The sequence below is a fragment of the Solea solea genome, chromosome 3, assembly GCF_958295425.1.
Source record: "Solea solea chromosome 3, fSolSol10.1, whole genome shotgun sequence".
NCBI classification, from domain to species: domain Eukaryota; kingdom Metazoa; phylum Chordata; class Actinopteri; order Pleuronectiformes; family Soleidae; genus Solea; species Solea solea.
The window spans coordinates 36,249,645-36,274,615 of record NC_081136.1 but is presented as its reverse complement, the minus strand read 5'-3'; the positions used below and the strand labels follow the sequence as shown (position 1 = coordinate 36,274,615).

At 39.6% G+C, this 24,971-nt stretch overlaps 4 protein-coding genes across 7 annotated transcripts in view; 2 read left to right on the top strand and 2 right to left on the bottom strand.

The window, feature by feature from the left end:
• The first annotated feature begins 340 nt into the window (after positions 1–340).
• dmtf1 (cyclin D binding myb-like transcription factor 1) lies at positions 341–8,820 on the top strand. Of its 3 annotated transcripts, none has more exons than XM_058626050.1 (17): positions 341–494; positions 2,062–2,183; positions 2,303–2,398; positions 3,042–3,127; positions 3,303–3,414; positions 3,529–3,605; positions 3,739–3,896; positions 3,994–4,026; positions 4,113–4,222; positions 5,347–5,575; positions 5,963–6,114; positions 6,270–6,458; positions 6,783–6,868; positions 6,992–7,150; positions 7,655–7,864; positions 7,991–8,096; positions 8,396–8,820. In XM_058626050.1, the coding sequence occupies exons 2-17, from the start codon at positions 2,072–2,074 to the stop codon at positions 8,428–8,430; spliced, it is 1,950 nt and encodes a 649-aa protein (XP_058482033.1). In that variant the 5' UTR covers positions 341–494; positions 2,062–2,071; the 3' UTR covers positions 8,431–8,820. The 3 variants fall into 3 exon arrangements, with proteins under 3 accessions (XP_058482033.1, XP_058482035.1, XP_058482036.1); XM_058626052.1 differs by having other exon boundaries at positions 344–498; XM_058626053.1 differs by lacking the exon at positions 341–494 and adding an exon at positions 513–719.
• A 3,127-nt stretch (positions 8,821–11,947) lies between these two features.
• On the bottom strand, positions 11,948–19,311 carry tmem243b (transmembrane protein 243, mitochondrial b). Its single transcript, XM_058626057.1, has 5 exons — positions 17,422–19,311; positions 15,429–15,731; positions 14,543–14,593; positions 13,901–14,005; positions 11,948–13,166 (listed from the first exon to the last, which is right to left on the bottom strand). Exons 2-5 carry the CDS (start codon positions 15,504–15,506, stop codon positions 13,047–13,049), a joined length of 354 nt encoding a protein of 117 aa, XP_058482040.1. The 5' UTR covers positions 15,507–15,731; positions 17,422–19,311; the 3' UTR covers positions 11,948–13,046.
• Positions 19,312–21,046: 1,735 nt separating this feature from the next.
• Positions 21,047–22,826, bottom strand: meig1 (meiosis/spermiogenesis associated 1). The gene is made up of 3 exons (XM_058626249.1): positions 22,589–22,826; positions 21,705–21,843; positions 21,047–21,480 (listed from the first exon to the last, which is right to left on the bottom strand). The coding sequence occupies exons 2-3, from the start codon at positions 21,828–21,830 to the stop codon at positions 21,352–21,354; spliced, it is 255 nt and encodes an 84-aa protein (XP_058482232.1). The 5' UTR covers positions 21,831–21,843; positions 22,589–22,826; the 3' UTR covers positions 21,047–21,351.
• A 172-nt stretch (positions 22,827–22,998) lies between these two features.
• dclre1c (DNA cross-link repair 1C, PSO2 homolog (S. cerevisiae)) overlaps positions 22,999–24,971 on the top strand; it is a 6,481-nt gene continuing 4,508 nt past the window's right edge. For both annotated transcript variants that reach the window (XM_058626248.1, XM_058626247.1), the window contains exons 1-6: positions 22,999–23,137; positions 23,220–23,271; positions 24,061–24,145; positions 24,237–24,296; positions 24,381–24,436; positions 24,730–24,831. In XM_058626248.1, coding sequence (XP_058482231.1) covers positions 23,029–23,137; positions 23,220–23,271; positions 24,061–24,145; positions 24,237–24,296; positions 24,381–24,436; positions 24,730–24,831 — 464 coding nt within the window. In that variant the 5' untranslated portion in view covers positions 22,999–23,028. The remainder of the gene's footprint in view (positions 23,138–23,219; positions 23,272–24,060; positions 24,146–24,236; positions 24,297–24,380; positions 24,437–24,729; positions 24,832–24,971) is intronic.

The following is a 24,971-nucleotide window of genomic DNA, read 5'->3' as shown; positions in this document are numbered from 1 at the left end:
TAATAAAAACGGATTAATAACAATATACACTTTAAGTTGTTTAATTTAAGACCAATTTGTGTTAAGGACAGGTTATATGTTTGTTTGTTTGTTTGTTTTACCCGAGTATACGGTTTTTTTTTTTTTAAAGAAAGGTAAATTATTATTTTTTTAAATAAAACAGCATGAATTCTATTTTAACCTCAGAATCCTGACTTTTTCTTTAATCTTGGTATTGTGCCTTTAATCTCAGAATTCATGATGTTAAATTTATTTTGACACGTGACCCTAATACTCTTCTGTAAAAGGAGAACATGGTAAATAAATTAAATAAAAGCGCTAGTAAAATAAAATCCTCCGTTTGTTTGTACACAGATCACGTACCACTGTGTTTTCCCGGACAGTCCGCCTTACCTGGCAACCCAACGCCGGGCCCTCGAATGGCCGCCGACCCTCCATCCTGGCACTTTAGCTTCATCCTGGTAACTGGCAAGTCCCCGGACCAAAAACAGGAAGTAAGTACGTGAATCAAAAGTCAAATTTCAGTTTCTGTTCGGTGGTGGCAGTGGAGGAAGCTCAGAGCGGGGAGAAAGTAGCGCAAAAACGAGAGAATAAAGCGACAGAAGAGCGTGAAAAAGCTCCCGCACAGACGCCACAAGCTTCAGCTTGTCCACTAACGAACATGGCGCCCGCGGACACTTTTCTCTCATTTAGCAGCAGTAGCTCGCCGGATGCTAACGGTTAGCAGGGTGCCCAGAGCTTCACTTACAGCGACTCCCCTGTTTGTTAAAACCACACGAAATCATACGACAGTGATAAATACACAGTTAAATAAAACAAAGTGACGTTTTTATAGCTTTTAATCAGTTTACGCGCCGAATCCCCGCTGTTTGCTTTAGCGTAGGTGATGGTTACGCTGAATGAGACCTTGATACGAAACTCCCTTTGAAAAAAGACCAACTTTGCACATTTTGGTCTGTTGCTCAGCCACTTTCACACAAATATTTTCTAATTGAACCAAAACCATTTGTATAGGCTTCAGACTATCGTTCGGCATGCATACATTTGTCCACTAAACACGACACACTTTGATAATCTCTGCTTTTACTTAATAAAAGTTTGAGTCACAGTCGTAAGCACATGTTAGGGGCAAAGAGTTATTTTGACGTTTTTTTGAAAGGGATTCTGCTGGAATAAGGCTTTAAATTAAGTTTTATTCTTAGGAAAATACATTTAGTATCTTAGAAGGTAATATTCTTGGCATATAACAACGGTCAAGGTTAAGCTCTGTAATTTATGGAACATTTATCCAAGAAACTATGACGGTATTCTCTTCCAATTTAAATAAAAATATGTATTTAAATGTGAGAAAATGATCATTCATTTAAAGGTCAACCACCTCACATAAATCACACATCTATGGTTTATTGACATAAACAAAATAGTTTCTCATTAATTATGAGCTTTTACACATTAATAGACCTATAATTTCAGGTTTAATGGTTATGTTAACTGTCAGTAAAATTAACAGATGCACAGATTATTTAGTTTATCAGATGATTACTTGTAAAAAATAATAATCTGCAACTATTTTCATAATCAATCGCTCATTTCTTTCTATATTTAGCTTCTTCACTGACAGTTGAATATGATTTATTTTATTTAATACATAAAATAAATGATCTGTCACTTAAAAAGTGATTTAATACAGTTTTAGTTTTCTTTTAATACATTTATATTGATCTGCATTGGATTTAAAAATGAAATGACTGACATGTTTCTATTATTATTGTTTTTTAAACTAATTACAGCTCCATTATATGGTTTAAAAAAAAAATAATTTTGTGATTATTTTGACTTGTAGTGTGATTGTATTGTGATTCAGACTCGGTGCCACTATCATATTTTGATTTTCAGGGTAATGTGACGTTGTTTTGGAGCTTGTCAACACAGCAAATGTATGAAGAACGAGGGAGATTAAAAGTGCAGGGATTATTAATTGATTGAGAGAAGATTGATGGCCGACAGATTCTGTGTTGAGTGGATGAATGAATGAATGAATGAATTGATGGTGTTTTTCAGCAGGTGCAGGATGAGTTCAGGTGCAGACGAGGACGAGGAGGCCGCAGCGTTAGAGACGGTCAAGTCTGTCACACTCACGCAGGACAGTGATGGAAGCATCATCCTGCACTGTCCTCACAATGGTGGGATGACACACACACACACACACACTTTTATTTCCTTAAAAATGAAGCAAAATCTGTCTGGAATTAGTAGAAATGAATATTTTGATTGAAGTCTTTCTCTGTGTGTGTGTGTGTAGATGAAGACTCGGAGCCTCTTGAGAAGAAGCTCCGCCTCTCTACGGACGAACAGGACGACTCGGACACACCTCAGTTCTCTGTGGTCACTTTACCCAGTAAGACACACACACACACACACACACTAATCCTAACCACAATTCAAATCTTAGTCCTAAACTTAACCAGAAATGATGTGTTTATGATAGAAAGAATGGTCCTCAAGAGGTAACAAATACAACACACACACATACGCTACTAAATAATCAAATTATGTGGCGTGTTTTTTTTTTATTATTAAAACCAGTTTCAGGGATTTTTCTTTGCTCCATGTGACAAAGAAATCAGTAAAACTTTGTTTGGACATTTTGAGAAATATCATTTCCAGAGTTTGATCGACATTTTTCATCATTTTACGAAAAATATAATCCAAAGATTAATCAACTATGAATATAGTTGATAAATAACTTTGTTACTTTCAGCCCTATGTTTAATTAACTTCAATTAATCATGCACAGTTTACAGTGAAAACCCTTTATATTTGTTTATTTTATGACCTGTTTTGGCCAACATGCAGTACCACCACAGGCCAACAGGGGGCCTCAGCTCAGACTTTGGAAATCACTGTTTCCACACACGCGCGCACACACACGATATTGACAATTTGTGTTTTAAATAAGGTTTTAAACACATAAAGTTTATCTTATGGACAAGAATAAATAAACTTAAAATTAAATTTAGTCAAACTTTCTTCGTCCTCAGTGTCGGAGAACGGCGAAGGCTTCGAGGTGACGATGACGGCGACAGCAGGGGGCGATCTCTCCGAAGAGGGTGTGGCCCAGATACAGGTGAGTCCTGTTGTCCCCGCCTCCAACTCACATCCCTGTGTGTAAGTGAACGCGACAAAAAAGTGTCTGAAAGCTGCATTCTCATGAGTCACCATGAGGGGGCGACTCCCTGTGTGTGTGTGTGTGTGTGTGTGTGTGTGTGTGTGTGTGTGTGTGTGTGTGTGTGTGTGTGCAGATTCTGCAGGAGGACGAGGACTCACTGTCGCCCAATCAGAAGACAGAGGTGTCCCCTGTCAGTCAGGCCTGGTTCACCACCAAAGAAGACAAAGACACGCTGGCTAATAAAGGTACAGTACGTGGATTATGAGAGGATGAGATTATCACTGTAACCTCACCACCAGGGGGCAGCAGGTGTGTTTAGTCTGACATTGTGTGGGGGATTATTCATTTGAATGTTTCAGGTCATAAGTGGAAGCAGGGAATGTGGTCTAAAGAGGAGATCGATGTTCTGATGAGCAACATCGACCGATACGTCAAGGTACGTCCGTGAGTGTGTGAGTGTTTCACTCTGTGTGTGTGTGTGTTTCACTGTGTGTGTGAGTGTTTCACTGTGTGTGTGTGTGTTTCACTGTGTGTGTGTGTGTGTGTTTCACTGTGTGTGTGTGTTTCAGGAGCGAGGCATCGAGGATCCGGCTGAAATAATCTTTGAGATGTCCAAAGAGGAGAGAAAGGACTTTTATCGCTCGGTGGCGTTGGGTTTAAACCGGCCGCTGTTCGCCGTGTACAGACGCGTCCTGAGAATGTACGACAACCGTAACCACGTCGGCAAGTGAGTCTGCGAACACGACAACGACAACAACAACGACGTGAAAACAAACCCAGTTTCCTGTGAGTGGATCTTCATCTGTTTATTTCTGTCTCTTCAGGTACACGCCTGAGGAAATAGAGAAGCTGAAGTCGTGAGTGAAAACAAACAACAACAATAACGATGTATAAAGTGTTTTTAGTTTGTTGTTTACATGTTTTTTTTTTGTTTGTTCGTCAGGTTGCGACAGAAACACGGGAACGACTGGGCGACGATCGGAGCGGCTCTGGGTCGCAGCGCGTCTTCTGTTAAAGACCGATGTCGACTCATGAAGGACACCTGCAACACAGGTGTGTGTCCAGTAGTCCTCACGGAGACCAAAACCTGGTCCTAATGAGGCAGAACCTCATTTCTGAGAAACTAATTAAATTAACTGAAATTTGAATTGTGTTTAAGTTTAGGTTCGGGTTAGTTATTAACTGGTTATGGTCAAGTTTAGTGATAAGACTTTGTTTATTCTGGTTAAATAAATGGAAGTCACGAATGGAGTCCTGACAAGAGTAGCTGCACAAACCTGTGTGTGTGTGTTCTTGTATGTGTATCTTTGTGAGGACCAAGAAAACATAAACCCTGGGAAGTTGAGGACATTTTTTCTGGTCCTCTTAACTTTAAAGGGCTTTTTGAGGGGTTACGACCTGGTTCTAGTGTTAGGTTTAGTTTAGGTTAGGTTTGGTGTGTGTGTGTTTTTGTATTTGTTGCCTCTTCAGGACCCCTTCTGTCATAAATACTGACTTTGTGGAGCCAAAACCTGGTCCTAATGAGGCAGAACCTCATTTCTGAGGAACTGGTTAAGTTTAGGACAAAGATTTGAATTGTGGTCAGGGTTAAGGTTAGTGTTGGTCTTTAACTGGTTATGGTTAAGGTTAGTGGTCATTTAAAACTGTGATTCTCAGAGTCTGGTCTCTGCCTCCTCCTATTGGCCTGTGATGGTACTGCAGGTCGGCTGCAGATTTAAAGGTTTTTCATCCTCAGTTTTGTCCTTAAGCTTCTAATAAAGTGTAGAATGTCAATAATTATTTGATGTTAGTTAAACTTAGGGCTGCAACTAATGTTTATTCTCATAAGTGATTCGACTGAGTGGATTATTTGTCGTTGTTTGGTTCGTAAACTGTCATAAAATGTTGAAAAATGTTTGTCAAACCCTAGAAATGACAATTTCTTTGTTATTTGGCACAAAGAAACCAGAAAATATTCACATTTAAGAAACTGAACAATCACAGAAACTGGTTTTAATTTTAAAAAAAAAATCACAAAAACTGATTCCTCATCAGTTATCAAAATCCTGAGAATAGTCAACAACTTGATATTAAGTAAATAATGTTTAAGATTTAATAAATAACACTTAAACACTTGGTAAATTATTTAGAAATCCAAAACCTCCTGTTTTTATTCATAATTTGAATTAAAACTGCAGGTAAATGGAGCGAGGAGGAGGAGCGACGTCTGGCCGAGGTCGTGTACGAGATGGCGGGCGTGACTCCGGGGTCGGCCGTCACGGGAGGCGTGTCCTGGGCGTCGGTCGCCGACCAGGTGCGCACGCGCTCAGAGAAGCAGTGCCGCTCAAAATGGCTGAACTACCTGAACTGGAAACAGAGTGGAGGAACGGAGTGGACGAAGGAGGACGACCTGAACCTCGTACGCAGGTGTGTTGTTGTTGTTGTGACTCAAACTGACGTTTGTAAACCACTCACTCTCCCACACCAAACCCTATAGAGAAAATCAGTGATTTTAACATCACAGCACACAGGAGTTGTTGACCCACTGCTGCCTCCATCATTTACTTCATATGTCTTATTTTGTTAATCCGGCTTTTAAAATTCCTTCGTTGACATATACCTCAGTGTCACAAAGTGACCACACGAGGCAGCAGTAGACCAGCAGCTCCTGTGTCCCCATGAGCTAAAATCACTGATTTTCTCTATGGACTCTGGTGTGGGAGAGTGAGTAAATGTTTGTCTAACAGTGAGATAAAGACGTGAACATATTATATAAGATAGAAGTGAAAAAGAAATGTAAACGGTGCGTTGAAGGATTTCCGAGCTGGAGGTGGAGGACGAGAACGAGATCAGGTGGGAGGATCTGGCCGGAGGGTGGAGCAGCGTCCGCTCGCCGCAGTGGCTGCGATCCAAGTGGTGGAGCATCAAGAGACAAGTGGCCAATCACAAGGACATCCCCTTTATTGGTACACACACACATACATGCACACACACACATACATGCACACACACACATACATGCACATGCACACACATGCACAGGCACACACATGCACAGGCACAGGAGGCTGATTATTCAAATGTCACATGAACAAAAACGTGACATGCGTGTTTGTGTCAGTTCTGCTGAAAGGCCTCCAGGAGGTGATGGTGTCACAACAGACAGGATCTGGACCGGGAAGCCCCTCCTCTTCCTCCTCCTCCTCGCTCCAGATCCGCCTCACCCGATTGGAGGATAGCAGCCCCGCCCCCAGCTCTGTGGCGGCGCTGCAGATCCCCGTCCAGATCCCTCTGCAGATCACACACCTGGGTGAGAGTCGGTGTCGTTTTCTTTTGTGTTGTGTTTCTTTTGCTGTGTCACGTTTGTGCTGTGTTTTTGGGTTGTATGTGTTTGTGCTGCATAAACATACTGTGTCAGTGATATATTTGATTTCTGCCAGTAAGTTTACAAACCGGACCTTAAAAACAAGTTTCTATGATTTTTCAGCTTTAATGTGAATATTTTCTGGTTTCTTTGCTCCGTGAAACAAAGAAATCATGAAAACTGAATCATTTTGGTTTGATCTGGCATATGTGTGTGTGCGTGTGCGTGCGTGCGCGTGTGTGTGCGTGCGTGCGCGTGTGTGTGTGCGTGCCTCAGACTCTTCAGCAGCATCAGTCAGTGACAGTGAGACTATCACTCTGAACACAGGAGCTCTACAGACATTTGAGATCCTCCCTGTGAGTTTCACTACACACACACACACACACACACACACTTACCATAACCATAACCATAACCAGTTACTGACTAACCCTAAATCTTAACCAACCGTCTCCTCCTCCTCCTCCTCCTCCTCTCAGTCCTTCCACCTCCAGCCCACCGGCACCCCGGGAACCTACTACCTCCAGACGACGTCCAATCAGGGCCTTCCGCTCAGTTTGTCCGGGAACAGCACGGTAACCTTGACGACGGGCTCCTCGCCGTCGCCACACGAACACATCATCCTTCACAGCCTGTCGGTCAGTTCCACTCACGGCTAAAGTTTGTAAATCTGCAGGTTCACGTGTGTGTGTGTGTGTGTGTGTGTGTGTGTGTGTGTGTGTGTGTGTGTGTGTGTGTGTGTGTGATGTCGCGTTACTGCCCTCTGCTGGATTTAATGATCCATAATCTAGACTGAAGTTAAAATCAAAACATTAAATAAAAAAATGTCAAATCTGTCTTTTAAAAGCGTAGTTGTGGTATTATGTGAGGTTATACTTATCACAAGACTAATCTAAAAATCCATCTTAAGAATAGACAGACTTTTCCAACAGGAAAGTGAAGTTTGTGAAACACTCACTCTCCCACACTCTTTCACAAACTTCAGTTTCCTGTTGGAAAAGTCTGTCTGACAGTGAGATAAAGACGTGAAACATGTTCTTAAAGATATCGTAGACTTAAGCTCTTAAATCTTTGTCAACCACACTTCAAAAAAATTACGACCTGTCCCTTTAACGGAGCCCTGGTCATGTGACTCTCCTCAGACGGACGGCTTCTGCTCCAGCGACGGCGTCATCATCCAGACGGTCAGCTCCGACTCCACCTCCTCGGACCCCCTCGGCCAATCGCAGCTGGTCGTAGAGGCTGAGGGTCAGGGCCAGGAAGACCACCTGGATGCCACGAGTCTCCTGGAGAGTTCAGAGACCGTTGTCACGGAAACGCAGGAGCCAATAACGGATGGATTCACTGACAAGGTACAAACATGGCACTTCACAAACCATGTCACTTCCTGTCCAGTTTATTAGGAACACCTGTGATCTGTAATCTGAATACGAACACAAACACATGTTAACATGACTGCGTGTGTGTGTGTGTTACAGGAGATGAGCGCCCCCTCTGACGAGAGTCCAGTGGTGCATTCTGGAATAACATCTGGCGGCACTGTGTTGATTGTGTCTCCTACCAACATCAGCAGCACACTGACAGGTAACACACACACACACACACACAAGTTACTTTGTGATTTTGGCTTTGTTCAGATTTACCTCAGTGACACAAAGTGACCACACGAGGCAGCAGTAGACCAGCAGCTCCTGTGTCCCTGTGAGATAAAATCACTGATTTTCTCTATGGGAGAGTGAGTGGTTCACAGTTAAGTGAGTCTTTTGTTCAGAGGCTGAAATCCGTTTTTTCCTTGTGTCCGATCTGGACGCCATGTTTCCCTCCTTGTCTCATGCTGGTTCTCAGCAGCAGGGGGCGCTCACTTGTTCCTTCTCTGTCCTCAGATCCAATCCTGGAGAACCAGGAAGTCTCCGACTGAGCTGGAGCTTCATCATCATGGCAGGTAACAATTTAATGGACTTAAGGAAGAGGTGGAGCCTGGTGACCGTCATCAGTCTGTGAGTTTAAGTCCAGACTCAAACCTCTTTTTTTGACTGAATCAGTGAGGCTTCAGGTGTTTGACGTTTCAAAATAAAAGCCCTGGATGAAATGTGAACGCAGCCACTCGCTGCTGCAGACGTCCACTCTCACGGCGTCAGAGACTTTAACGACTGTGATGGACGAAAATGTGGGCGTGTCCGTCGTGTCTGAGCTGACGGAACCTTTTTTTAAAAAAAACAAAAACAAAACCACAAAGAGGCAGGATTGTGCAGCTCATTGAATTACGATTAAATAAATCATGTCAGCTGCGACACATTTGTATTTTTAATCTGTTGTTTTTTTAATTTATTTTTTTCTACATTTAAACGAGCGCAATACTCGATTTCTCTGCTTTCCAGTATCCATCCATCCATCTTCTACCTCTTTATCCTCCACATGAAGGTCACGCGGGGGGCACTGGGTCAATCTCAGCTGACATAGGGTGAAAGGCAGAGACACACCCTGGTCAGATCGCCAGTCCATGGTTTTCTATTTTCCAGATATTGCAAACAGTCTAAGAGTTTCGGGAATGAGAAGTACGCGTGCCAAATCCTGACAACACAGAAGGGGTTAAATTACAGGGGGGCGGGAGTGGCTCGATCCAGGCTCCGCCTCCTTCACAGGCTGCGCTTGTTATTGTCCCAAAGTTACAACTTGCACGCTGTAGTGCGCGATTTCTAAAGCAACAAATGCGTTCTCCCTTCTCTAAACAATCATGGCCCGACATATGGTGTGTTACATTTTTAGTCGGAAGTCAGAATTTGTGAGGTCGGACACTCCCCCCCGAATTTGGGTTTCTGACGTGGGATGAATTCTAAGATGACTGCCACTCATACTAACGCTGCTATGTTTACCTTTAAATCACACTTCTGTCGCAGTTCTTCTTAGTTCTTGCTACGATGTTTGTGTGCACAAAAAAATTCCACGTAAAAATGTTTTATCGACTGCGAAAAAGGGCTAGCCTGAGATACTTTCCAGGCTTCCATAGCAAAATCCCAGGATTCATTGTGTGCCAGAGACGAACATCAAGGTAAACACAACTGAGCTGATTTCCTGCTGCAATCTTTTTATATGTGAGCAACAAAAAAAATCTGCCGGAAAAGTCCGAACTCAAATTTCAAAAAGAACTTTATTTTTTACAAAGAATGAAGTCGAAGCAGAGACAAAGAGGCGTTCAGGTTACACTTTTATTTATTCCATAAAATATTTAAATACAACGTTGTGGCTTTGACGATCGTCTTTAGGTGTAAACAAAGACGTTGAGAGCTACGAGTAAATGAATTATTTTTCTTTCTAATGGTCGTCAAAAACAACGATGGTGACGATGAGTGCTGCGTTTTAAAAAGTAAGAAATCAGTGTTGCGCTGTTGGTTTTTGGTAATTTTGAGAAAGAAAAACTAAAGTGCTTACAGTACGACGTGTTTTTGAAAACGCTGCTACAAATAAACACATTTCTCCGTGATCTGGTTTTTTGTAAGTTAGCGTAAAAAAGTAAAAATAAGGTTTATTCTCTGGATTTTGCGATACTTTTGCTCCTTCCGAACTCAGAAATCGGACTTAACCTGTAGCGACAGTCAATGTTAAAAACTTAGCAGAATTATACTTTGATTGTTAGCTAGCAGAGTGGAGGTCAAAACACTAGCGCCACCAAATTTAATTTGCGTTGTCTTCCGATACATAAAAACTAACCGTGGCTGTACGACGTTTTTGTGCTTGTAAAGTTATGCTAACATGCTAGTATGTCAACATGGCACTTGGCACAACATGGCACGTGGTGTAAACAGGATTCCTCTGCGGTAAACGTTAAACGACCTGAATTAGAAACCCCCGAAAATAAAAATACTCTTTAGCGATACTTTTGTACGGTAATTCCGAAATATTCCGACTCAGATTTAGTCGCCAAAGGTTTACGCTTGTCATAGCTAATCGTTAGCATTTGTTACACAAAACCTTAGCGGAAATGACAGTGACCAGATCACGGAGTAACGTATGGAAAACAGACGTAAACAATTTAACGTAGTGAAGGTTAAATTACACTAACAATTTTTTTCATTAAAAAAATGCGACATCGGAAGCTCAGATGAGATTTGGATGATTCTGGATTGACAGATTAACAGTGCAAATATAAGACGACAAACACGGTTGTTTTTGGAAAACATTCTTCTTCTTTTTTACTGGTGCTACACCTGACGTGTGTGCGCGTGTGTGTGTATTTGGCTTTGAGACAGCGGAGGAATTCAGCCACACTTAGTGCAAGAATTGGCAGTCAGAGTCATTTCAATCTAATTTAAAAGATAAAATGATCCCCTTATCTTAGACGTGATTTGGAGAATGAATTAAATAATAGCGTGAAATTCGGACGAAGTGGAAAGAAAAACATGAAACATGAAAGTGTGTTTGCTGTGACGTGATGCCCCGCCCCCTCCGCTCTGTGTGTTTACAGGCTCAGTAACATTCATAATGCTTAAAGCTTTGTTTTTAATGTCAATTACCAAGTATTTTAGGGCTTCAACTAATTGTTATTATTATTATTATTATTATTATTATTATTAAACTAAATATTTAGGCCATAAAATGTTGATCAGTGTTTTTCAAACCTTCAGTTTGAATGATTTCTTTGTTTTATGGAACAAAGAAACCAGAGAAAAAAAAAAAAATCACACAAACTTAAACTGAACAAATTGATTATCAAATCAAATAAGGTGATGATTAATTTAGTTATCGATCAGTCTTTGCAGCCCTCATGAATATTCATCTAACATATTCATCCTTTTACTCTTTTAAAGGTTTCTTTGCAGTGTAGGCAGTAACTATTAATTATCTATAAGATACATTGGTCCATGAAATGGTAAAAAAAATACCTTTACATTTGTGTCAGTTTTTACTTAGATATTTGCATTTAAGGTGAAAAATCTGAGAATTTCCACTTAAAAACCAGACAAATTTTTTACACTGAATTATCAAAATAGGTGACGATTAATTTAGTAATCGATCAAAAAGCGATGTGTTTTTGCAGCCCTCAAGTGAAATCGTGGTGACCCTCAAGGATCAATTTTTGGTCCTACTAATTTTTTTTTTTGCAGGAGAGCGACAACTATCAATTATTTTCATGTTTCATAATATGTCGATGTTGCTTATTTTCTCTTTTTTTGGTCCATAAAATGTCTGAAAACACACAGATTACTATGTTAATTGCCAGCTTTTTTTGATAATTGATTAATAATCCTTAAATCGATGCAGCCCTATGTTTTAACCAGTGCTAGAGTAGTTATTTTTCCACTAAAGGGAATGTGTGTAACAGCCAATAGGAGGCGCTCAGTCTCTCTTTGGACTGTCCTATGATTGGTCACAAACAGGGTCTGGAGGAGGAGCAGCAGATGAAAAGTTAATATGGAATTATTGATCAACCACAGATATAAATCGCCTACGCCAGCTTTAATCAGTCTGAACAGGAGTTTGGAAGCTGTTTCATAAAGATTTTGTTGTTGGAAAAAAAACAAATACTTAAACAAGAACATGACTTTTACTACATTTGAGGCCTGCAGTGTTGTTTAAGAATGTAAATACACTTAACCAGTTTTTATAGAACAAAGACAAACATGTAAAAGAACAATAACAAGAGGAAAAGAGCAGGTTTTTCCTTCAAAGTGATAGATCAGGGTTTTTTTTAAAGTGTGGATGTATGAAAGAATTAACACGAGGAAAATCAGATTTTAGCCATTTAACAAAGATGTGAATGAAATCCACATCGGCTTAATTCTGCGACATCTGAAGAACATGTTCACGTCTTTATCTCACTGTTAGACGTGTGTAAAACACTCGCTCTCCCACACCAAACCTCATAGAGAAAATCAGTGATCAGCTCGCGAGGACACAGGAGCGGCTGGTCTACTGCTGCCTCGTGTGGTCAGTTTGTGTCACTGAGGTAAATCTGAACAAAGGTTTTCTGACACTGAATTCACAAAAATAACACATGTGAACTTAGTGACGGAGGCAGCAGTGTATCAACGACTCCTGTGTGCTGTGATGTTAAAAACGCTGATTTTCTCAATGGGGTTTGGTGTGGGAGAGCGAGTGGTTCAACAGTGGATCTTACTATAGAAAAAGCAGTGAACATATTCTTAAAATATTGTAGACTTGAGCTGACGTAGATTATGTGTCATTCCCGAATGCAACCACACTTGGAAAAACCCCGGGGCCGATAATTTCTCCGTCATATTTCACTGTCTGAGGACGATGTTTATGTGAATGAGCTCGTAAACACACCTGTTCATCTCCGGCAGATCTCATGTCTCAGGCAGACTTATGGCGTCGTACAGTACATCACATGACCTCCACACTCCAGTGAAGTCATGCGTTTTCATCTCACTGCGACCGTTAAAGTCTCTGTTTCTTCTTCTTCTCTGGTGCAGTGGGACGTTCCTTCAAGTCTTTTTATTGTTTGTATTTTTGGTCAAATTTTATTTAGTCCTTCCACTTTACGGCTGTGTCTTCCCTTCTTCCTCGCTCTGGCGGTCACCTGACATCGTGGAAGTAGAGGTTGGCACAGAGACACAGCAGCACGATGGACGCCAGCATGTAGTAGATCAGGTTCCTGAATTTGGGCTCCAGATCGCCCTGACGGTACCAGAATATCTGAGGGAGAGAGAGAAAAGGCGTTAGTGACAAAAACGTCAACAAGAACATTTCTGTCAATCACGATGATATTGTATCCTGATTTAAATATAGCGACGATATCGCATCCTGACTTAAATATCATGATGATAACGCAATGATATCGTGTCATGACTTAAATATTGTGATATCATATCGTGATGTCATTTCATGACTTAAATATCTTGATATTGTATTGTGACATAAATATTGCGATGATATTGTATCGTAACTTAATTATCGTGATATCGTATCCTAACTTAAATATCATGATATCGTATCGTGACTTAAATATTGCGATATCGTATCCTGACTTAGATATCGTGATGATACCGTATCCTGACTTAAATATTGCGGCAATATCGTATCCTGACTTAAATATCGCGATATCGTATCCTGACTTAAGTATTGTGATATCATATCCTGACTTAAATATCGTGATGATATCGTATCCTGACTTAAATATTGCGGCAATATCGTATCCTGACTTAAATATCGTGATACCGTATCCGGACTTAAATATCGCGATATTGATCCTGACTTAAATATCGCGATATCGTATCCTGACTTAAATATTGTGACGATATCGTATCTAGACTTAAATATAGCGACAATGTCGTATCCGGACTGACTTTCACGCAATAAAACGTGATAAAAATGCATTGAATGAATCCTGACAGAAGCTCAGAGTGTGTGTGTGTGTGTGTGTGTGTTACCAGCACTATGGTGGATCCACACATTAACAGGATACACACGGCAAAGAAGACGTTAAGGGGTCGTGGAGGCAGTGAGGGAAACACAAACGACCCGATCACGGTTACCTAGGAAACAAACAGAGACGGAGAAACGGTCGTTTATTAAAATTAAAATGCGATCTTCGGAAATTTCCTGCTCTGGTTTCTGAGGGGAAAAAAACGAAAAAAATCTCCTGACGCTCGTAAAAACTGCTCTGTTCTCGTTCCAGGAAGTGGAAGTCAGGATATGAAAGTAAACAGGAAGAAGTGCTGAGTCACTGTTCTGCCTCCAAGGTCTCCATAGTTTTTTTGAAATAGATTAAAATATAAAAATGTGGCATCAGTGGAAGAGAAAACAAAGGCGTGTTTTCAGTGAAGCTAATGAGCTTGTCAATGATTCCTAATCTGATTTAGGGAGGTTTCTAATCTGATTAAGGAGGTTTATGAGTTTACTGAACATCTGTGACGGAGAGGAGTCAAACTTCATTTCAAAATAAATGCTTCATATTTAACTGAGTTATGACAGGAGGACAATTTTGATCTTTTTTTTATGTAAAAAAGCAAAAGAATAAACAGATAAAGTGGAAAAATTTGTGATTTAATAAAAACAAACTGGGAACTTACTAGAACAACCAAAGAGGTGAATCCTCCCACTGCCAGGTTAATGAACCGATCCTGCGACAAAAACACACGTTTGTTAGTTTTACACTTTCTATAAATCAACATCAAACACACGTTTAAATTGTTGTTTACGCCACAGATTAAAAGGAAGAATTCAGGTTTTCTTGAGCCATAAAACCCATGTGAGTTTAAGTCTATGATATCTTAAGAACATGTTCACACGGTTTATCTCACTGTGAGACAGACTTTTCCAACAGGAAACTGAAGTTTGTAAACCACTCACTCTCCCACACCAAACCCCATAGAGAAAATCAGTGATTTTACCTCACGGGGACACAGGAGCTGCTGGTCTACTGCTGCCTTGTGTGGTCACTTTGTGTCAATAAAGTGAATCCAAATGTAGGATTTTAAAAGCCGAAGTGACAAAATAAGACATTTGAACTTAGTGATGGAGGCAGCAGTGGATCAACAACTCTATGGGGTTTGGTGTGGGAGAGTGAGTGGTTTACAAAGAGACACAAACTTCAGTTTCACTGTTAGAAAATGGTGGTTTAGTGTCAAGAAAAAGCACTGAACATATTGTTAGGATATCGTAGACTTGCTGAGCTTTTTGCAGAGTGGCTGTATTTCCTCGCGTCTCCCACTAGTGGCCATATTTTCAGTAAGTGATCGGCTGGTTTCTCCAAAGAAAAGGTAAAAACTAAGCTCCACATTGTCTGCATCTCAAACAGCTACACTTTTAAAAGGACATACAAAGAGGAGACATTTCCTCAGGCTTCATATTTCAGCTGTAAAAGTGTAGATTTCCTCCGAACGATGAGGCATGCGAGTCTCTTGTGTCCTCTTTAAAATGTCTTACGTGTCCTCTCCTACACAAAGACACCCGTACCCGAGCAGACGTCTCCCCGAACAGCGGTCTGTTGTCCAGGCCGCTGGTCCCGTACGTCCTGCTGTTGAAGTCGTCCATCGTCGCTTCCGCAGACACACACTCCGCACCGACCGACGACGGCTCCTCAGCAGCGCCGTCTCCTGGACACGCCGAGCCGGTGCCGCATGCTAGCTGGCCCCCTCCCTCCAGCTGCCTCGCTCCGCTCGACGGCGTCAGTGTCCACGGCGTGACGGGGACATCGTGGAGGACAGACTGCTGCTCAGGTACGCTGATGATGATGACGACGACGACGACAACGTTCACCTGCGAGTCAAAAAAATGGGAAACTTCGGTGAGCTTCAAAAAACAGAGAAGATTATAATCCCGGTAATTTGAAATTCATCTTTTATTTATTTTATTCCTTGACAGAAAAGTCATTTTTGCCTTTTCTTGCTTCACTTCCTCATTTTTTTAAGCTGTGATAACAAAAGCAGTTGCTTCCATCTCAGAGAGAAGCGCTGCTGATGACGAGAGATTAGAAAAAAATGAAAAGAGGAAGTTACAAATCAGAGTGAAATGTGGTTTTCTACACCGACGAATCTGTGATTCAAACAGTCCAAACTGTCAGAGAGGACGAGCGTGGTTTCACGTTGTCTGAAGCTCACGATGACTTTCAGGTTCCAGGTTTTTAAAAATACAAGCATTGCAGCTCCTTTATAAACACATTTACTGCAGTGTAATGAGGAAAAACAGCGAAATTGTAATCAAGAACTTAACCACCCCCCTGTGTGACGTCCTGCAGACACTGTGTGGTTGTAGCCACTGTAGCGCGACTTCACGTTAGCTCCTCCCACTAACCTGAAGCTGCTGCCAACTAAATATGTAAATATCGTGCGTTTCCAAAAGTTTCTGTCGTCGCATGAGAAAATCACATCGTGTAAACATTGTTATGAGCGTGGAGCAAATGGAATTCTAAGATTTTTGTCAATATTTCCAAAGAAAAATTAACCACTAAATCAAAAACACACAAATTCCAAATAAAATGTGGATTTAATCGTTCAAAAATTAATTTTATTTGTTTTAAAGTACACTTTTTGTTTGCAACGATCGGAGTTTCTTTTTCTCCGACTGTTTTTGCTCCCTGGTTTTTTGTTTATGATTCTGACCATGGGTGGGGCCTTAGGACGCTGCCTGCTGATTGGCTACTGGAACTCATTCCCTGAGTTTCCCCCACGGACATCCGACAAAATAATTATAAGTATCTAACGCAATTTTGTCACAGTTCCAGACGGACAGCAACTCTGACTCCGTGTCTACAGTACTTCCGGTCTGTTGAGCTGTCGCACCAAAACTCAGTAGCCAATCAGCAGGCAGCTTCCTAAGCCCCGCCCCATGGTCAGAATCGCAAAGAACAAGCGAGAGAAGGAGCGCAGACACAATAGGGTCGGAGCAAACAAAATTCCGATCATTGTAAACAAAAACTGAATTTTAAATAAATAAATACAATAGTTTTGAACGATTAAATCCATATTTTTTATTTTCTATTTGTGTATTTTTGATTTTTTGGCTAATTTTGGTTCAAGTGTTGTATGAAAATATTGACACAAATCTAATTCCATATGGTCCGAGATTAACAAGTCTACAAGTCTGTGCTAAAAGAGAAAAACTTAAACTTGAAAATACAATAAAATAGAGGATTTGGATTTGAACTGCGACAGTCCTAGTATTAAACGTACATACTGACACTGAAGATTTTCCTGTGACAAACAGGTGGTGCTGCGTTATTTTTGCCGTTTAACAAGCAACAAAGCGAATCAAGCAGTCACACTCGTGCAGACGCACTATTTCTGACATACAATCCAAGTTTCACATGTCTTTCACACCTTTTAACAACGTCACCATAACAAAAAACAATAACGTCTCTTTATCTAAATCTTCTCCAAGCACAGATGATAACTTCCCTGGGACAACAACCAAAAAATTAAGTTTCTGCATAAGATTAAAAAGAGTTTACTTCTCTGACGCGGTGACGACGTCTTCGTGCAGAGTGAAAGCGTTTCTTCCTTCTGTTGCAGCAGAGGAAACAAGAGCCTCGCTCTCAGCGGAAAACACTCTCTCTCTCTCTCTCACTCACACACACACACACACACACACTGAGTGGAAAAAAAAAAGAAAAGAAAAAAGGGAAAAACAAGCGCTTGATTATGAACTCTCATAAACCTGACCTAAAGCTAACATTCCTCCACAGCCTTGTGATTCACTAAGGCCTCTTAAAACAGAGAACTCGGATCAGAGTCTAAATGACCCTCTGTCTGCAGCAGGTAATTATTTTTATCAGCACATTACTGTGTTTATTGATTTATTCATGTTAACTATTTTTTTACTAACTGAATTATCAAAATAGTAAAATTGATACTAGGGCTACAGAGATGAATCAATGTATTGGCATTAACTGATGACTGTTACCTACTTTGATCATTAAATCGGGTTTAAGTGATTTTCTTTTAATAATTAGAACCAGTTTCTTAAATGTGAATATTTTCTGGTTCGAAATCATTCAAACAGATTTTTATTTGGGGACATTTCAGAACTATTTTTTGGACCAACAACAAATCGATTATGCAGGGGGACGATCAGCTGAGCTGATCAAATGATAATAACAACAAAAAAACTAGTATTTAAAAATGATAAAATCTGACATATTTCACTCTCATTTTCCCAGAAGAACAAGTGTTAAAACACTTAAACACACACAGGATCATGTGGTTTATTTAAAGGAGAAACTGTATCACGCTTCCTCTGCTCCTCCCTCCATTCATTCATTCATTCATTCCTGGAGGTGCAGTGACAGTCAGTACTGAGCACCAATAGGAAAAACCCCAGTGAACTCTGCAGCTTTTTAACATTAATAATTCATATGAGTCTTATGAGCGAATGAATCAGCTGATCGACACATGAAGATGGACTGGCACAATGATAAATAAAATGTTAATATTTGTTTAACAATAAAAAACAGAAGATGATATAACAATCATTTAAAAACAGGAAAACATTCCAGATCCAGCCTTGAATGCTCTGTAAAAACCAGTTTCTATGATTTTTCAGCTTCTAAAATGTGAATATTTTCTAGTTTTCTTCTAGTTGCAGCCCAAGTTATTCCACATTAATCTATTATACTAATCCATTTATCCTAAAAGATAATTATTTTTAAGTAAATAAAAATCTGCACTCAATCTAAAACCATCGATCCAAATTCAATCCATCTTTAAATTGGTCTGATTATTTTTTTTTTTTAATTGATCAAGTAATTTAAGACATATGGAACTTTTGTTTTAGCTCACAATATTTAATCAATTGTTATTGCCATGAAAGTTAAGCTTAGTTTAATTTTTACAAATCAGTGTCAACAAACATAAATAAAGACAAATACAGTCATAATCTACTGTTGGTGATATATACATATATACACATATATGACGGTAAATTAACGTGAAGAGTCAGCGTCGACAAAACTCACTTTAATCTCAGTTTGAGATAAAAATCTGACCAAACCACAACATGACAGTGACAGTTTGGCGTGTTAGCCGCAGATTAGCATCAGGCTAACGATAAACACCTTTAACTTTTAGCCCAAACAGCTCGTGACCTGGAGCTAAAACTCAGCCCGACCAACCACTATGTCACGGCACGACAATATAAAACAATTAAAACTTTTAACCCGTCATTATTAATATTCAAAAAGGCCCGTGTGAAGCGTTTTGGTGTTGTTATATTTCACGTTAGCTAACCTAAATGTAGAGCAGGTTGACGGGGCTAACAGGGCTAAGCTAACCGTCAGCCCAGCTACACAACAATTAACTAAACATAGTTAGTTAACTAGCGGCTAACCAGGTTATCTCGCTCCGTATTGGACCTCACACTTGCCTCAAGGTTCCCGCGGCGACTCCAGTGGAAACATAACTTGAGAAAAGCCGAGCAGCCGCGTCCCAAGTTGAGGGGAATAAGCTCGATAGCTTCACTTCAGGTTGTTTAGTAATTAGCTGTGAGCCGAGCGCGGCACCGCGCGGCTAACCGTGGCTAGCGATACTATTGCACTGACGCTGCTCGCCAAACCCCATGACGAATCCAAGCTATTTAAGTGCGCGTAGCATTTTACACTAGTAAAGTCCGTTAGTTGAAGTAGGAAGCTACAATTTACAATCATACAAATATAAAGTAGCACATCGGGTAGGGCAGTGTTTTATTATATCTCAATGTTAAGCCCAGCAAGCCGTTAAAAGAAACTTCACAAGTAACCGGGACTAGCTGCGTTCACTGACGCTGCTCGCCAAACCCCATGAAGAATCCAAGCAATTTAAGTGCGCGTATCAGTTTACACTAGTAAAGACCGTTAGTTGAAGTAGGAAGCTACAACATACAGTCATACAAATATAACGTAGCACATCCGGTAGGGCAATGATTAAATATATATCAACATTAAGCCTATCAAGCCGTTGAGATTAATCTCAATCCCTTTAACCAAATCCCATTTAAAAGAAAACAAGTAAATTAACAGTTGGTTGTTTGTGAATAGTGTAAGTACTTCTTAAACCACTTAGGACGTTTTTAAAAAAAAAAACCAAATAAATAAAAAATAATCCATACCTCCAATGTATGAGTGGGTGAAAATATAACCTAGATTATCGGATGGATTGTTTTCAATAAAGCACAACTTTAAACCGGTTGAGGTTCACTCACGGTCACACACTTTGCCAAACCCTATTCAGAATTTAATTTACTGCGCAAACTCATTTATTAAGTTTATTACTCATGTAAATGATATTGTTTATGTATTTGTTTTGTTTGTTAGTCAATAGTAACGCATACTCGATTAGATGGCTTATTGTTAACCAAATAAGCGTCACAAAGTTTATTAAATTGTCCAAAAAAATTAATGGAGTTTGGTGAGAAGACACTAATACTAATACAGACTCTGAAACCTGCAGTATATTCTGAAATATTAGTATAGCTTCAGTCACTGACAACAATTTCCCATAAATATGAAATATATTAAAGATAGTTGTTGTTTTTAGCTGAAAAGTTGAATTTAATCCAAGTTTAAGCAGTTTGTCTAAAGGCTGGTGCAAGACAACAAGACTGAAGATTAAACACAAGGACACTTGACAAACATCCAAACTTATACTGATGTTTACTTACTTGACTTTTAGTCGCAGGTCCAACGCAGTTTCTCAGCTTTGCGTTTAATCAGAATAAAAGTCCCAACAACAGAAAATGTAGACCACGTTCCACATTATGATCTGCGTCTCTGTCTGACTCTGAAATGACGGTTTACTCAGGTAACGCAGAACTAACGTCTTACATCAGCTTCCCTGCAGGCCGACGTCGCCTCAGCTGTTTGTTTTACTTCAAACGTGTAAAAGTAAAGTCTTGAAACTGACCAAGATACAGTCATTCTGCCTTTTTGTCACCGGGGACACCTTTAAGGTTTGTGGAAAATGCATATAAATGTCAATTAAACAGATAAAATGCAGAGTACAAGCTTCTCTGCGTGCACATTTTTGTTTGTCTGAAAAAAGTAGTCAGTATCGAGGCCTCAAGGCAAGAGGAAAAACAGACGACAACAGACACTGTAGAAGAAAAAACACAATTTATATGATTGTAAGTGTGCTTTAAAGTTCTCAATTTCCTCTCAGTGAAGATAATATTGAGTATTTCAAGATTCTTAATGAATAACATTGACATGTTCTTGTATTTAGGAGCATTGATGTATAATGATATTGTTTATATATGATTATTTTGCCTTGTGGTGTGTTTGAGCACTTGAGTCTAAGTGCTGTAATCAGCCAGAGGACTTCACAGAGGAATCATGATGACAATGATGATGATGATGACGATGATGACGATGATGACGATGGTGACGATGGTGACGATGGTGCAGGACACCCTAATACACGTACACTTTGACTTTGTGGACGTCTTCGTCCGGACACTCCCGTCTCCTGTTGTAGTAATAAAACGTGTTGTCGCGGAGTTGGAGCTTCTTCACGAAGCCGCTCTCCGGCCATTTGTCCACCTGAGGCAGAGATAAATTAAGATTAGATTAGATTAGACCTGAGACAGAGATAAATTAAGATTAGATTAGACCTGAGACAGAGTTGCTGCATTTTTTAAATGTTTAAATGTTTTAAAAGTCTTGAGGTTTCTTGTTTCTTGTTGGTTGTTTCATGTTTGAGTTCATACACAACACAACACAACACAACTCAAAACAAAACAAATAAGAGGGAGAATAGTATTTACCGAGGCTCCATGTTTGACTTGAACATACTCCACTTCATCTCTGTATCCTGCCTGTTGGAACCTGAACAGGTTTTCCACCTCTTCACTCCATCCTGTGGCTCTGCTCATTGATTTTGGACTGGACATGGTGTGTGATCATCTGACAGAAACATGCACACAAACACTGCATAAACGCTTCAGTATCATTGATATTGATATATTAAAAAAAATATTCATTTTAGAGAAGGTAACTTTCTGTTTCTACAGTATATTTATCCAAATGCATTGATTCTTAAAATATTACATAAATGTGCTGATGTTTGTTTTCATGTGTTTAATCTATGCCGATTTTACATATAGATACTACAGAGATGCAAAACGTGAAAAATGGAAATGTGATTATTGACTGTACTTACCAATGTTCAGTGATGCTTTAAAATACAAGAACATTTCAATGGGGTTTTGTTATCGCTTCACAAATGACAAAGCACTTATTTGAAAAAAATATGTGTGTATGACATGTTTATTGTAGGCTGAACTTCAACAGGAGAAATAATGATGTGTAAAACACTGAAAAACTAATTATTGAAATTTTCTACGCTTTACATTAGTCATGTGTACGTTAAAATGCACCAATAATGAATTGGGTTTTGCTACTGCTTCCAAAATAAAGAATGTTTTTTTTTTTAAATAAAACATTGTTTGCGTTTTTAATGTAAGCCGATCTCACGTAAACTCAATAGAAAATGTAATAGCACACTATTCGTTTGTATACGATTACTGTGCATTTAAACGTTAAAATGTGACATTCTAGAACCGGGTTTCGTCTGTTTCTTTTAAACGTCACCTTAGATGCAATATCCTGTTAATTTCCTGAAAATGTCGACATTACGTTTTTTACTTACATGCGCGTTTATTTGTTTTACTTGACGTTTCTTACACGGCAGCGGCTGTTGTTGTTTGCTGTGTAGCTTCCTTGGTTGCCTGGTTACCGTGAACTTTCTTCTTCTTCTTCTGTGTTGGAGGTCTTACAAAGCCAACAGATGGCGCCAAAGGATCTGCCACCACGAAACAACGACGTAATGTGTTGAATGTCTACGAACGGGGTTTTTATTCAAACTATGTGAAATACTTGGAAAAAAAGAGGTCAGATATACGCATAGAGAGTGGCAGAGTTTCGACGGTAGGTGGCGATAAAGCCCGCCAAAAGGCGTAGCGACTGCGGTAAAGAGAAGCGTAGAAGAAGAAACTCAATTCAGTGGGCGCGACAAACAAAAACATAGTAGTGATGTTAGCAAATCTAAGTTTTCTCGCCCAAAAAACAACGTAGGATTATTCATCAAAAATGAGCTCGTTCGCGGGTCGAATGAAGGAATATCCGAATATTTCTCTGGACCGGTTCGACAGAGAGAACGTACATGCACGCGCGTATTTCCTCTCCCACTGTCACAAAGGTAAGCTAGGTTAGCACCGTTAGCTGTCCTCATATTATTATAAATAAATAATATTAAAACCAGTGTTTTCCTGTGTCCGCAGATCACATGAAAGGACTGAAGGGACCTTTACTGAAGAGGAAGCTGCAGTTCAGGTAAAAACAATAGGTTATTTAGCAGCTGTCGTCATTTAAATGTAAAATAAACTGCTGTCGTTTAATGTAAAATGAGCTTATTGTCACATCAATGATGCTGGAAGCTTATTTATGTCAGCACAACCACAAACATACGTATAGTTTCCTAGGATATTTTTATGTAGTCTCAAATTTTGATGCACATATACTCCACATTTTGTGTTTTTAAAGTTAGAAGTAGCCAAATTTGCACCTAAAAACAGGTACATTTACAAATGTCATCAGTTTAAACAAAATAAATAAAAATAAATACTTTCTCCTCATGATAAAAAATGGTTATTTAGCAGCTGTCGTCATTTAAATGTAAAATAAACAACAATGAGGTCATTCTCACAGCATTAATGACGGTGGAAGCTCATTTATGTAAGATAAAGAAAACAAAAGTATGAAAATCAAGACATAAATATATGTATAAACTTCGAAATTTGTGATTTTAAAGTTAAAAGTAGACACACTTCGCACCTCTTTTAAAACAAGGTAAATGTACAAATCTTATCGGCAATTTTATTTGAATAAAAATAATCTATAAACTAAATTAATACATGAAAAAAATAATACATTTTAGATGAAACAATACAGCTTTAATGTGTAATTAAAGCACAAATAATTTAATTTTAACAAAAAATTATTTAAAAAAATTATTTTTATTTACAGAATTTTTTTTATGCTCAGGGAAGAAATATTGTGATTTTTAAATATATTTTATTATTTTAATTTTAACGTTAAATGTGTTTTTGTCGTCGTTCGCAGTCGCACAGTCAGACTCTACTGCTCCTTTGTGACCAAAGAACTCCTGCTGAGTAATCCACGCTACAGATTCTGGGAAGAATTCATCGTAAGTTGCTTCCATTATTTCTTTGCTTTGTGTTATTTCCTCGATCGTTGATCTTCTGTCACTGACCTGTCAGTGTCATCGCTGCGTTCAGGTTCCGCTGGAGCTGGAGAGCCCGACTCAGATCTCCTTAGTGGACGAGGCTTCAGGAGAGGTAGATGTTTACATTATCTCTGGCTTTATTTCAACTTGAATTAGTTGTCGTCTTTAACCGTGTTGTGTTTTTTGTGTGCGACAGAAAGAGGATGTGGTGGTGACGTTACTTCCTGCTGGTCACTGTCCCGGCTCCGTCATGTGAGTCAAAACAGTTTATATCCTGTATATTATATATTCATATTTTAATTTAATATTCTACTTCAGTATTTACCAAACTATCATTACGAAGTACTGACTTATTCACGTCCATATCTGTATGTCATTTATTTCCACATAAAGCTGAACGTTAAAATGAAGAAACGTTCTGTCAATCAAGACTGTGGGGGACCCAAAAAAAGTCTCCTGTGACCCATGTGTGGGACCCGAGCCACTAGAAACCAGAAAATATTAATATTTAACATGATTTTAATTGAACACGTGTGTGTGTGCAGGTTCCTGTTTGAGGGTTGCCATGGAAATGTGTTGTACACAGGAGACTTCAGGTTTTCTGTCGGAGACGCGTCCAGAATAGAACACCTTCACTCTGGCAGCAGGTCGGTCTCTGATGGACGTCCTCGTCGTCCTTTTCTCTCCAAACACAGAAACATTAGAGTTCGTAATCCAGTCAAATCCACCTCACACGTTCACTTCACCATGTCATTGTTTCTCACTGACCTCACACGTTCACTTCACC